Source organism: Acipenser ruthenus, chromosome 15 (assembly GCF_902713425.1).
Source record: "Acipenser ruthenus chromosome 15, fAciRut3.2 maternal haplotype, whole genome shotgun sequence".
Lineage (NCBI taxonomy): Eukaryota > Metazoa > Chordata > Actinopteri > Acipenseriformes > Acipenseridae > Acipenser > Acipenser ruthenus.
The window spans coordinates 31,864,895-31,879,852 of record NC_081203.1 but is presented as its reverse complement, the minus strand read 5'-3'; the positions used below and the strand labels follow the sequence as shown (position 1 = coordinate 31,879,852).

The 14,958-nt window shown below is 40.0% G+C and overlaps 1 protein-coding gene across 1 annotated transcript; it reads left to right on the top strand.

The window, feature by feature from the left end:
* The first annotated feature begins 2,468 nt into the window (after nt 1-2,468).
* LOC131697622 (exocyst complex component 3-like) lies at nt 2,469-13,117 on the top strand. The gene is made up of 11 exons (XM_058987932.1): nt 2,469-2,685; nt 3,672-4,203; nt 4,674-4,788; nt 5,748-5,864; nt 6,138-6,238; nt 7,550-7,645; nt 7,801-7,927; nt 10,468-10,581; nt 11,177-11,329; nt 11,765-11,886; nt 12,014-13,117. The coding sequence occupies exons 1-11, from the start codon at nt 2,556-2,558 to the stop codon at nt 12,183-12,185; spliced, it is 1,779 nt and encodes a 592-aa protein (XP_058843915.1). The 5' UTR covers nt 2,469-2,555; the 3' UTR covers nt 12,186-13,117.
* Nucleotides 13,118-14,958: the final 1,841 nt, after the last annotated feature.

Sequence of the window (14,958 nt, the reverse complement as noted above, 5' to 3'; positions counted from 1 at the left end):
TGTGTCAATTTTTTGTTGAGTAAATGGAAAACTTCAAAGCGGTCTGCAATTCAATATGTTAACTTAACATTATTCAGCAGGTTTCATTCAACTGTGATGCAAAATGTGTTAATTCTATAGGGTGATGCTAAACTTTTGGCCATTGCTGTAGACAGACTAGTTGAAGCAACCCCTGGAATAGCTTCTTAGTTGTTTTACATTACTTCTGTAGGTTAAAGAAAACTCTGGAACCAAATGTTTTTTGACTTCTGTATTTCCTGGGTGTTAAACAGATAACTCAAGAATAAGGCATAGAAACTAAGAGCTTCCTTTAACCTGAAGCAGTGCCAGATATGATGTTTCTTTTAAAACTGTCATTTAATCTGTTGCAGCTAATGGAAGTGTAAAATAGCTAAGGGGTATGGAATCATTTTGTTAGCTATATTTACTTTAAGTTTAGGAGTGGCGGGAGATTTTTATAAGGCTAAAATAAAAATACGCTGCAAATATGGGATTAAACAAATGAAATATTGAGGAAACCCCTCACTGCAGGCTGTTATTGGGAAACATCCACACCAGGGTTTCTGCACCAATCATGGGATCAATGATCTGCCGGTTTCCACACTCAGGGTACATGAGGTTAACTTAATAATTCAAACTCATGTAGTTCTATGGCTGTGAAGACACTGAAGCTTTAAAGTCACCAAAACTGAACAGCTGTCAATCAGATATTAAAACAGGTTTTCCTTTAACTTGAGATACAGATTTTTAAAAAGGCATGTGTGTGTGTGGAGGGGTTTGTTCAGTTATTCCCTACAGTGATTGTGTTGTCCCCATTCAAACCCCAGACTCTTACACAGTGTGCATATACCTTAAACCTGACTCCTTTCACAAAGGAAAATCCCCGGAATACCGGTATCTAAAGCCACGAGCCAAAAAAGCTTTTGATGGAAGATTGCCTGCTGGATAAGTCCCTACAGGAGGTATTAGCTATCAAAAGGGAAATTACCTCTTTGGTAGCAGCAGGCCAAACCCACCCTTTAAAAGCAAGGCAGTGTCGTCCAGTAATCAGATTGACATTTTTTATCTGGAGCATCTACTGTTGGGTAAGTAAGTGTGGTTTTGTTTTGGGGGGCTTAACAATTAAAATATTACTGCTATTACTGGTGTGATGGTAGAAGTTTCACACATTTACACAAAGAAAGAAAGAAAGAAAGAAAGAAAGAAATCAATGCATACAGTATTCAAGATTTCAATTGCATTACATATTGTGCATTAAAAATAACATATAGGTCTTATACCTTTATATGCACAGTAGTTGATCTTAAAAGAAAAATGGGTGGGCTACTGAAAGCTATTCCTGTGCATGGGCACCTGTCATCACAAGCTATTGCACATGCTGTGGGAGCTGGTCATGCCAGTCTCATTTCTCATGATACTGGCACTGTAATGTATTCTTTATGTTCTTGGATATGTTTGTTTCTGGTACACCATGTGCATCTTTCATTACAATTCCTAGCTATGTTGTTTCTTTTTCTACGGTATGTTGCAGTATTAGAATTGTTTTTGTGATGTCCAAGCCACGACCAGCAGCCGGTCCCCATGTAGTTTTATTATTCCAGGATTCAGACTGGGAACTGTTTTGTTATTTGTTTTGAAGCTGATGTCATGATGTAACCCTCCCCCCACACACTGGGAAGGGAAAGTACTGTACTGGAATGTAGGATTGGGGGATTTCTCAATGTGGTTGGTTTTCACTCAAGCAATAGCAGACAGTAGGGAAGTAAAAGGAAACACAACTAATAAAAAGACACATTTTCTGAAGGGCACTTTCATATTGACAGATCTATAGCTGTAAACTGCAGATGCACATTAGTGAGTAAGACTGATGCCAGTTAAATGAATTATTCGTTGGCATTGTTCAATGATATCTGTCTTAACATGCACCAGAAAGGAAGTTCAACAACACAACAGAACACTGATTCAATATTCGGGTTGATCAATGTGCTACATATTGTGGGTTGTTTGAAAATGTATATTGAATTTCAGGAATGGGCTAACATTTCTTAAAATATGAATAGTAGTATGTTTATCATAAGTCATCAGAGTCACAGTTCTATCGTGCACGCTAGCTGTGCCACAGTCCAGTTTAAAGTGGGGCATCAACAAGGTCAGTTCAGTGACTTTAGCACATGGAAGCACAAAAAGTATGAAAACCAATTTTGGTTTTGCAAAGTCCCCTGTTCATAATAGCATCTTCTGAAGTGGTGAGTGGGGAATGGTATTGGTTCCTGTATCTGTTTGGAAGTAAGATATACTGCTTACCAGACCAGTACCTTAAAACCCATATTAACACATTGGTCATTTATTCCTAAATGTAAAAATGTAAGTTAGAAACCAAAGACATGGAAATAACATGTCCTGATAATCGCGGTCTGCAGAAGTGCGGTATGTGTGGGCTCATGGTAAGGCTTGTTAAAGACAATGCACTCTGCTGTTACAGGGCAGGATTGTACAGTTCAGTTGTTCTGCTTCAATTAGTGACTCCTCTTATTACTATATGCTTTTTCTACAGAATGGGAACCATGCCAGGTATCTCTACAAACCAAAAAAGATGCTGCAAAAAGTTAATGGAAAGGATATTCTGTAAAAGTAAGGATGAGATTGCTCCACTTTTGGAACAAGACAAAGCAACCCAAGAAGACGGTAAGGCGGACCAGAGTACACTGACAATTATCTTTATACCACTGAGCAATGAATAGAGGGCACTTGTAACACGGGTCACTCTGCAGCATAGTTGCACTTTTTATTCTTACATTTTTGATTGAACTCCAGCAACAAAAATAAATCTTTTAACATTATTGATGGCGATTACAAACGTACATGCAGATCTGCTCACTGAAGCCTTACATTTGCAGTAGATTATCTTTCTAATGCCCTGCCTGCACTACACTAATAATACATTATGTTTTAAAAACGCACATGCAAATCAAATGATGAAATGGTGGCTGATTATTTAGACAGTGTGGATAGGGTATAATAAAGTTGTCACACTGTGTTCATCCCTAACATAACACACGCAGATAGGCAGTTTAATGACAAGCTGTCACAATGCTTTGATTCATTGCCCATGGGATTGACTGACTCAAGGTTTTTAAAACCTTTTAACTGTCTGTTACTTTTCCCTACATTATTAGTAGTATTAAAATGTATTATTAAAACCATCTCATGTAAACAAATGTTTGTTCCAAAATGCTTTGTTACAGTTTTTATACCGGTACAGTATAAAATAGCAGGTTCTACATTTTTTAAGGAAACTGACTAGCTGACCTTGCTTACTGAAATACTTAAAACTTTTAAGTTGCTAATTAATTAATAACCCAGAACAAGGAAGCAAAAAATACTGGCATGCATAACCTAGTTCCTTCCTTGGGAAAGTTTCACTGCTCTTTAACACTGTGTAATGTCAGACTTAAAATAATGACAAGGTTAAAGGAACTCTTGCACTGTTTACTGTGTAGAACAATGTGGGTTAGATTCTCAAACTTCCGAGCCATCAGCAAGGGAAGAAAACAGCAAGGAAATGAGTAGACAGGAAATAACTACTCGGATATTTTATTACAAAGTATCACGATATGTTCTATTACAATGCTCCATATTGAAAGTGATTTAGTTTTTTCTTTGTCTCCTAGTGAAATTTCATGTAGCGACTTCAACAAATGGACATAAAATGCTTGAAGTCTGCAGGTGTGAGCATGATGCAAAGATAACAGTAGGAGTGAGCCATAGGCACAATGATGTGTGGTACCAAGTGCAGAGCATTGTGGAGAATGCCCTCAATGAAGAAGAGACCACATTGACAGAAACTGTGGAAACTGCCATTGGTGCAATCCAGTGGGGTGAGAACAATTGTCCTTCAAAGATGCCCAGCAGTTTGCACCAGCAATTCATCCAACTAGTGGAAAAAATAGTGACTGCAAATTTTCTGCAGTTTCCATCACAAGAGACTGAATCAATTGAAGCCTATCTAGCCGTTCTGCAAAACAGCATTCTAAAAGAGCTGATGTCTACGGGGAACTGCTCAAATCCAGCCCTGATGCTTGAAACCTATGCAAAGTGCTTTGATAAATGTATCTTCTCCCAGCTGCATAAAGCCTTAGAGAGGAACCTTCAGGCTAATGACCTCTTCATGTTGCTTTTCTGGGTTGCAAATACTTATAAAAGGTAGGGACCAGAAGGATCTTATTGGTAATATCTTCATTAACCTTGGATTATTATAAATCCTCAAAATTTGATACATCGATAACAGAAACAGACAGATAAATGACATTTTGATTTTAGAAGAAATGCAGTACAGCATTGAGCCACTAGGTGCTGCTGTTCACTATGCAGGAACTTGAACATTACCACCAAACTAAACAATTACATTTTGTGGAGGAACAGTATTTAATTTGAAAGCTGCCAAAACCTGTAGCACTGTTATTGCAATATGTTTAAGATTTAGGAAATTAGGGGAAACATTTATAATGTTGTTATTCCTAACATATTATTCTTTTATTATCAAAAAGCAGAAGTTGAACACAACTAGATTTACCCATGAAACAGGCCGACCATGTATGAGTCTGATCAAGAAAGTAACTGGTACTCTGAATATTCAGGTTATGTTTTTTTTTTTTTTTTTTTTCTTTTTGCAGTGAGCAATTAATGGGCCACCCTGCGATCAAGGATCACTCTTTAAAAAACCTTGATAGTGTATTGTGTTCATCCTGGATCGAAAAAGCTCGGAAGATTCTCCTAAACACCATCCAGGTAAACAGAACTGAAGCAGATTGCTAGGGTCTAGCACTGACTGCTTAGCTACTGGTTACCACCCAGAAGAACACAGGCAGTGAAACAGGCAGAGCCCAGTGTAGACCAGAGGCAGCAAGTCTGTCTGTGATGGACTGAATTACATACAGTAGCTCTCTGGGTAAGGGCTCAGTTTGATCAATATAGTCCACAAATTCTGAGGTGCATAATTGATATTGACATACTACAGTAGTATCAGTCCTCCGAACTGGAGGCGTGAGTGAGGTGGGGTCCTACTTAATACTTAATACAGGCTTAGTAGTACAGTAGTAATATAGCTATAGGAACTTAGCAGTGCCAAGTAGTTTCTTTTTTGTGAGGGAGTTTTTTTGTTTGGAGGTACAGGTTTGTTTCTTTATGTCTTTTTGCTATGGCAACCAGAATAGCATGTTAACTCATGCTGTGGTTCCTGGCGTGTGTGCATATGAGTATCTATTAGCTGGGCTGCTTGCAAAATCAACAATCACAAGACAGGATGGGAACCCTGTGATCTACAGCAGTATGGATTTCCTGAACTCCCACACGGTTTGTTTCTAAAAGGAAAAATAAACTGTTCCAAACTGTACATATGAACTCTTACATAAATACTATTTACTCCAAATTGGCATTAGCATGCTTTTTTTCTGAAAGGACAAAACATCAATTAAAATAAAAATAAACAAATAAACAACTTAAGACAATTTACAAGCCACTAAATGAGAAGTCTAAGTTGTAGGCTTAGGGTTCAGGAACTTCATTGGGTGATTGTTTTTCTTTTTAATAAATAGCTGCATGAAAGAAGCTCATATTATTGTAGTTCAGAAGCATCCACTGTTTTTTCCCCTCTAGAACAAAAAAAAAAATCCTGGAAAAACAAGAGAGGGTGCTTTTTACAGCATGTACACGCATGGCAATTAAACATTGACACTAATTACTTACAGATAAAAGCTGAGGGGAGACTTGAAAATATTCTACAGAACGAATTTCAATCCCTGGTAAGCAGTCCTGTAAATGGAAACGATGAAGAATTCATTAAACTGTACGTGGACACTATACAGGTAAAGAACTCGCTATATTAGACCCAGCTTCATTTTACTGGTCACTTTAAAAAAAAAAAAACAAAAAAAAAAAAATTTTATTAACTATTAACAAATAGGGCACTAGCATTTGTTTGTTCATGGTTAGTTGATATATTTATAACTCTTTACTCTCATTGTAACAATCTATAATATTCCTTAATCATCATTTCTCTTGCTGTTTCATACAGTGTTTTCAAAACCAGTTTTTCTATTTGAAATAGTTTGAAGAGTCTCGTTGTCCTTGCACTGCAGGTCCTTAACAGCTCCATAACAGAAGCAAAGAGGATCAGTGACTCCTTGACAAGTGAAGTTGAGACCATTTGCTGCCAACAGCTTCTGAGCTTCATTCAGAAGTGAGTCGTGAGTCCTCGAGCACAAAGCCACAATCTGCGTGACTCCTGCTAACAAGCGAAAATACACCTCAATACAGTAGTTTCTGAATGATTGTACATTCATGGATGTATTTGGGATTTTTAATGCAGGGGATTTTACAAAAGACAATGGTAGACCACATGATCTGTTCAATAGGGGTGCGCTGATGCTCATACTCGTCCTAGTAATTGCCTAAGTATTTATAGGCAGGTATTATATCCATCCATTCATTATTGTGTTGAATTCAAAACAGGAAAATTCCCTTCCAATCAGCTTTTAAAACACTCAGTGCGGAAGTTAATTGCATTGATTGGTACGCAATTGTAAAAGTGAGGGAAGGATGGCTTTTCTTGTTTTGAAATCAACACATTCATGTATCAGCACCCCTGTTCAACTGTTTTAAAGAGTGAAGGACACAGACAGAGCTGCCGTCTTTAAAAGAAAGGTACTTTGTGAAAACCTAACCATGAACATATTTGGTTATAATTTAATATTGAAACAGTGGCAGTACATACTGTATTTGTATCACTCTTTTTACTTAAATTATTTAATACTATTATCGGTAGATTTTCAATGCATTTATTGTACTTAAATAAGTGTACAACTTCATATTCCCTTTTGGCCTATCTATCTTTATAATTTATTTTAAAAAAATTCTAAAAATTTAGTCGTTGCCAATTAGTTTTTTTTATTATTTTCTCCCCAATTTGAAATGCCCAATTATTTTTTAGGCTCAGCTCACCGCTACCACCCCTGCGCTGACTCGGGAGGGATGAAGATGAACACACGCTGTCCTCCGAAGCGTGTGCCGTCAGCCTCCCGCTTCTTTACACACTGCGAACTCACCGTGCAGCCGCCTCAGAGCTACAGCGTCGGAGGACAACGCAGCTCTGGGCAGCTTACAGGCAAGCCCACAGGCGCCCGGCCAGACTACAGGGGTCGCTGTTGTGCGATGAGCCGAGGACACCCTGGCCGATCTAACCCTCCCTCCCCCCGGGCGACGCTCGTCCAATTGAGCATCGCCCCCTGGGAACTCCCGTCCACGGTCGGCTGTGGAATAGCTTGGACTCGAACTCGCGACGTCCAGGCTATAGAGCGCATCCTGCACTCTAGCGAGTGCTTTTACTGGATGCGCCACTCGGGAGCCCCCGGCCTATCTATCTTTATAATTATAATTTCTCAAAGTGATTTTATTCTAAGTGGTAAAAAAAAAAAAAGTGACTTAATTTTCTATTTCTGTTTACAATGTACTTTATATATTTGTTAATTTATTGTGTGCATGCTTTTTTTAGGTACCAAGGACATGTAAAGAAACTGACTTGTTCCAAAACAAAGAAAATCTGTGAAGAGCATCAGTTCAGGATTGTGAACAATTGCTGCCATTTAAGGTAAGAAGCTCCCTTTTCAGGAAGCGTCTCTCTTTGTTTTTCGAGCAGCTGGCCTTGCTGATTTGTGTTTTAGATCATTATTTTGTAAAATGCAACCACTCTGAAAGTTATGAAAAACAGGATCTAACATCTTCCACATTGTTTCATCTTTTAAGGGAGTATGTAGAGAAGATCGCAGAAGACAAAACGGATGATAGCTATAAAATAGCAATCAGGTCTCTTGAGGAAACAGAATCCCAGGCAACCAAGCTGCTATTGCAAGGTCCCGTCCACAAACTCAAGGTCTGTGTGTGTGGGACCTCTGTGCATGGAAATGGGGAATGCAGCTGTGGGGTGAAGGGGATTGGAGGTTTCCAGATACTGATGCCATAATAAGATTTTATACACTTTTTAGATTGATGTTGTAGATTGAATACATATTCAGAATTCTGTCACTTTTGAGATTTCTTTCTAGTTAGAGATGACTACAAAACGTAGATCTGATAGATAAGATAAACAGTTTTAACAATTTCTTTCAGAATCTGTTTGTAGTCATTAAGCTTACTTCTCTTCATTTAAAGGGAACCCACTTGGCTGGATAGTGTGTGTTTCTAGTCACTACAGCAGTGTCCAGAGTATTTTACTGTTAAAGGTGATACGAGGGGCCTTATTGCTTTGAACACCATGCTCCCTCTGCTTTAGACAGAGATTGCAGCCTCTTCATCAGCGAACAGAACGCCTCGCACCCGTGACACAATGGAGTGCCAACGTGCCTTGCTATTTATCAATGCAATATTACATTTCAGATTATTATTATTATTATTATTATTATTATTATTTATTTCTTAGCAGACGCCCTTATCCAGGGCGACTTACAATCGCAAGCAAATACAAATACATTCAAGTGTTACAATATAAGTCATACAATAAGAACAAGAAATACAATAATTCTCAAGTGTGACAAACCACAATTCAATAATACAGCAGATAATAGTGAAAGTTACATCAGGATATGATTAAGTAGTGATAGTTACATCAGGATATGATTAAGTACAAAATACTACAGATTAAACACTTGGGAGATTACAATATTCTGAGGTACAGGATTAAATGCAGTAAAATAGGGGGCAGATAAGAGCAAAATAAAGCATATTTAAATGAAGGGTGATAGTGTCCCAGGATACAACAGAGGAGTTCTACAGGTGCTGTTTGAAGAGGTGAGTCTTAAGGAGGCGCCGGAATGTGGTCAGGGACTGGGCAGTCCTGACATCTGTAGGAAGGTCGTTCCACCACTGCGGAGCAAGGGTGGAGAAGGAGCGGGCTCGGGAGGCAGGGGAGCGTAGCGGAGGTAGAGCCAGTCTTCTAGTGCAGGCGGAGCGGAGAGGTCGAGTGGGGGTGTAGGGAGAGATGAGGGTCTGGAGGTAGCTGGGTGCAGTCTGATCAAGGCATCTGTAGGCTAGTACAAGAGTCTTGAACTGGATGCGAGCGGTGATCGGGAGCCAGTGGAGCGAGCGGAGTAGTGGAGTAGCGTGGGCGAAGCGAGGTAGAGAGAACACCAGGCGAGCAGCAGAGTTCTGGATGAGCTGGAGCGGACGGGTGGCGGACGCAGGGAGGCCAGCCAGGAGGGAGTTGCAGTAGTCTAGGCGGGAGAGTACCAGGGCCTGGACCAGGAGCTGGGTAGCATAGTTGGTGAGGAAGGGTCGGATTCTTCGGATGTTGCTCAGGAAGAATCTGCAAGTGCGTGCCAGAGTGGAGATGTGCTGGGAATAAGAGAGGCAGGGGTCCAGGGTGACTCCAAGGTTTTTAGCTGAGGAAGAGGGAGAGAGTGTGGTAGATTCCAGAGGAACAGAGATAGAGAGATCAGAGGAGGGGGAGGAGGAGGGAAAGAAAAGGAGGTCAGATTTAGAGAGGTTGAGTTTGAGGTGATGCGAGTGCATCCAGGAGGAAATAGCAGACAGACAGGTAGAGATACGGGAGGAGATGGTGGAGTCAGAGGTGGGGAAGGAGAGGAAAATCTGAGCATCATCAGCATAGAAATGGTATGAGAAACCATAGGATGCGATGAGGGGGCCCAGGGAGCGGGTGTAGAGAGAGAACAGGAGAGGACCCAAGACTGACCCTTGGGGGACTCCAGTCAAGAGAGGGTGAGGTGTGGAGGTTGCTCCACGCCAGGTTACCTGGTAAGTGCGGTTGGAGAGGTAGGAGGAGAACCAGGCCAGAGCAGTGCCAGAGATCCCCAGGTCAGCAAGAGATGATAGTAGAATAGAGTGATCAACAGTGTCAAAGGCAGCAGAGAGGTCGAGGAGAATTAGGACAGAGGAGAGAGAGGCAGCTCGGGCACACTTAAGTGAGTTGGTGACAGAGAGAAGGGCGGTTTCAGTGGAGTGAGCAGAGCGGAAGCCAGATTGGAGAGGGTCAAGCAGAGAGTGGTTGGACAGGAAAGCAGAGAGCTGGCGGTGTACAGTCCGCTCGAGGGTTTTGGAGAGGAAGGGTAGGAGGGAGACAGGACGGTAGCTCTGGAGGGAGGTGGGGTCGAGGGTAGGTTTTTTGAGGAGGGGAGTGATAGAGGCTTTTTTGAAGGCAGAGGGGAAGATGCCAGAAAGTAGAGAGGTGTTGAGGAGGGAGGAGATGAAGGGGAGTAGAGCAGGAGCAGCAGCTTGAAAGAGGTGAGTGGGGAGGGGGTCCAAGGCACACGTGGTGGGTTTGTGACCCTGGAGCAGGGAGGAGAGGTCAGAGTCTGAGAGGGGCAAGAAGGTGGAGAGGGAGGGCGAGTAAGTAGGGGATGTAGTGGGTGTAGGGGTTGGAGCAGGAGGGGGTGCGGGGGAGGGAGAGGTGTTAAAGAGTTTGACTTCAAAGACTATTTCAAGAAAGAAGGGAAAAGCATCGAGGAAACCATAAATGACATTACAGAACTTTTCAGGAGGGCTCTTCCAATGAAAAAACAAATGGCTTACAAGGTATGAATAATCTGGGAGGTCATTATTTAAAAGCAACTTTCTCTGAATACTTACTTACTTATATTGTGAAAAAAAACGATTTCCGGGTTTCCCAATCCTGGTCCTGGGCGAACCCTGTGTCTGCTGCAATTACTTCATTGAACCCTTCATCGAACTATTCATTAGCTTAATTAGACCTTTTTAATTGTTTTCAGCTTTTAAACTATACAATTTTATAAGGAACTTGAAATCGGCAAATTGTTAGGAGCTGAGAACAATGAAAAAGGTCTAATTAAGCACATTATTAGTTCAATTAAGGGTTTGATTAAGTCATTGAGAAAGGTGGAATGAAACCCAGCAGACACAGGGGTCCCCCAGGGCCAGGGCCAGGGCCAGGGATTCGGAGAGTACAATTCTCTGCACCCCAGTTGCTTCCCCTAATGACTGTCATTCTTAGTGGAAATAAGAATTGCAAGTGTAACAGACTTTCTGAAAGTCATGCGCATTCTGTCTTTCTTTAACCCAGTATGGTACCACCACATTTAAGAAAGAACTGCACACATCAGACCAACGTGGATATTTACTTTAGGTTTCAAACTTGTATTTTACTTTTTAGATTGTGGTGGACAAAGCCTATCAACAGACATGCTTGAAATACTTCAATGCGCTGCTGAATAGTGTCTATAACCGCTTATTAAAAAAGTGGGGGAATGTTGAACACAGGATATATCAGGATGCAAATATACTTCACAGGACATTCGAAAATCTGGTAAGTGTTTTGGACTTTGTTTATTTTGAACGTATTTTGGAGACACATGTTTAGTTTTTTAATGTTAATTCAGGATAGGCAATATATCAAACACCATACATGCTGTAGATCACATGGTCTGAGTATCAGCTACCACACAGGAAGCAATTAAATATTCCTAATTCAATTGTAAAATTCAAGCACTCAAATATTTTAAAGCAACGGTGTCCAAAGCTGGCTCTTCCACTAAATTGTTTAATTTAACCCATTAAAACTCCATCCAGACCCGGAAGTAGTTGATGATATCATTTTACCTGTTAAACCTGGAGTGGAATTGGACACCCCTGCCTTAAACAGAAGACAATACTTGAATGTTTCTGAAAAAAAGAATGCCCTGACAATAACAATAAGAGCAATACTACTTTTTTGTGTTTTTTGTATTTTTTTTGGTTGTAGAGTCCAGGTGTTGAAAATCATGTCGGGCTCATTTGCCGTGTAAATGACATTCTTAAGACAAAGGACCCGGAAGCGTTGAAACTAGACGCAGCTGTTTATTTTTCAAACAACCCAGAAATAAGGTAAGATAAAGTGCTGAGGATCTGATATATGTGTGAAATATTTGCTAGTCTACATATTAACAATATTATTGCATGCAAAAAAAAACTATTCTAATACTTTGCATTCATTTTTCTTTTCATTTTGCAGCGTTCAGCAACTCAGCGCCCTGTTAAAATGGAGAGGAGATATTCCCAGCTCAGAAATAAGGAGCATTTTAGACATGTGCAGCAAAGTTGTGGCAAATAATGAGGTTAATCAAACAGTGGCAGTGAGGATGCCTTTGTGGTTGCCCTTTTGCTGCTGTGCAGAAGAAGATTGAACTTGGGAACGTAGTGGAAGAGCAGGGTTTGCCTGGGATGAGGGCGCGCACATCTGCTTGCACTGAGGAACCAGAATATACAAGCTCTCCCAAGCTTAGTGTTCAATACTGAATACATCCAGAACTGTAAATGCTCAGTTATAAGGTATATAACACACAAAACTGTCAACATCTTATGAAGCTTCTTTTTAGGACTGCTTAAAACAGCTCTGCCTTATAATACCACACAGTTTTTACCTTTAGTTTCTGTTAGAGAATAGCTATTACTGATAGTACAGAGTCATGGATATGAGTCAATACAGGCTGACGCTGTGTGTGGCAGGCAAGTGGAGGAATGTTGCAGGAACTACTAGCGGACAGCGTGAGGATGAGAGCCAGGAGAAGGAAGCAGAGATTCAGCAGCTCAGTTAAAGGACTCAGCCACTGCTGGGACATGTACAGGAGTGGCTCATCTGCATTATTCACATGTAGTGTTACCTGATTATAAAGGGACTTGGTACAGCACTTGAAAACATATTATATGCTGATGTTATGCTACGGTTATAAAGGGACTTGGTACAGCACTTGAAAACCTACTGTATGCAGATATAATGCTATCTGATTATTAAGGGATTTGTTACAGCACTTGAAAACATTTTGTATGCTGATGTTATGCTACGGTTATAAAGGGACTTGGTACAGCACTTGAAAACCTACTGTATGCAGATATAATGCTACCTGATTATTAAGGGATTTGATACAGCACTTGAAAACATATTGTATGCTTGTATTATGTCTCCAATGGAGACATGTTGTCCAATATGACTTTTATTATTTTTATTAGTGTTGCTTTTGTTAATATTGTTATGTTTATTGCATATTTATCATCTCATTTGTGTTCAGTGAAAGCTTTAAAATATGTTGATACAGTAAGAATACCAGTACAGTTGAGTTCTGAGCAAGTGTAAAAAATAAAAAAATCTAGTACTTTTTGTTTTTTATCTTCTCTTATTTAAAAAAGCATGTATTGTATCAGTCATCCATTTCTTCTATGTGTTTGTTTTATGCAGTTTTATTAATATGCATACAATAATACAGTTTCAGTGTGTGTGTACACTTTGCTGAACGTGTTACTTGAATACACAGGGCCTCTTATCAATACGCTTCCAGTAACACTTGGTTTTTGATTGGATTCAGTTTCAAAAATACATGTCTTTCAACTCTGCCAGTCCCACCTATTCCCCCGGCTATGTAAATGTAGAGGTGGCAGAGTTGAAAGGTCACACTGTCACATGATTGGAACTGAATAAGGAAGGCCGTTCTGTGCAAGCAATTAGGATTCTCCAGACAAGCACACAAAAAAGGTAAAAGCTGAAAAAAGCGAATCACTCAATTGTGGAGCAACAGAACCCAGAAGGAATCTGAATGATTCAAACCTGATTTTCCATTGTGCTGTAATGATAAGACACTTTTTAAAATGTAGAAAGGTAAAAAAAAAAATCACACTTTCTGCAGTCACACTTGCTTCATAAAATATGTTCAATAACATTTACTCTCATACCGCATATCCTATTTACTGGACTATTTAATGTAAATGAAAGGGGCTTTTTCAACACATCTTCGAGCCTGGAAAGATCATCAACAGGCTTGTTTTTCTTGCACTGAACACAAGAGGGCGCTGTTGCACACATGATCTGTGTTGCAAAAGACGTCATTCTGAGGTTAAAGCCAACTTCCCACAAGCAGACAGCAACGTGGGACACCAGTGTTGCAACACCTTTCTTCATTCGGGAAATGACATTCTTCATTTTTAAAACCGAACTCTCTTCCCAGGTTTGCAGGTTATAAAACTCTAGCTGTAACTGTAGATTGTACAGTAACCGTTTTCTTTTCTTTTCTTTTATTTTCCGCCAGAATAATATCTTATTGGAATTTTTAATAACAAAGACACATAATAGTCATCTCCAAAAACAACAATGGTTATTACAAAAAAAATACATATTTGAAACAGTGTAATTGATTAGCATGTCATCATATACAAGGTACATAGTCAAAGAAGATAGATAAATAAATAAATAAATAATCTTGTGACGACCCAGAACAAGCTGTGATCTCTAACCTAAAGATTGCAAATAGATAGTTACATTATACCAGAGCTGGGTTAAAGAAATAATACCTATGTCTATCTTCAAACACATTTGCTATGTTTCTATGGGTGCACAAGAAACCTAAAATTGTGTCCAATGTTTCATAAACATAATATGGATGGTCTGGAACCCTTGAATTTGTATTGGTATTTCCTGTCTAACCAACTTCAGATTTGCATCAAATACTATTTAAGAGAGAAGGGAAAAGCATTGTGTATCCCAGGGGATAAGCAACACACTGCGACTGCTCTCTGTGAAAGCCTCCAGGATGAGCGGTTTCTAAATGTCTCCTGGAGATTCCCGGAAATCAGATGGGAAACCCAGCCCTGGCATTTCCCTGACTTGTCCTTTTCATAGTTTTGTCTGTTTGTTTCTGAGGCAGCTGCACATTGATCAGCTCTAACAGTCTCGTCTCGGTGGCAACCCGCCTACATGTCTGACTAATGAGCATCTCGAACAGAAATGGAAATTCAATGCCTGTACAGTATACAATTGTAAGTCTTCTGAGTGAAGTCGGTGCACTCTTCCCATGCTTTGCACACTGTCTAGATCCATTCATACTGTGATACTGTTCACTTTCTCTTAAAAGTCTAAGCGATTCAGATTTTATGTTCACTTTGACTCGGCTGACGCTTGCGTCTCCTGTC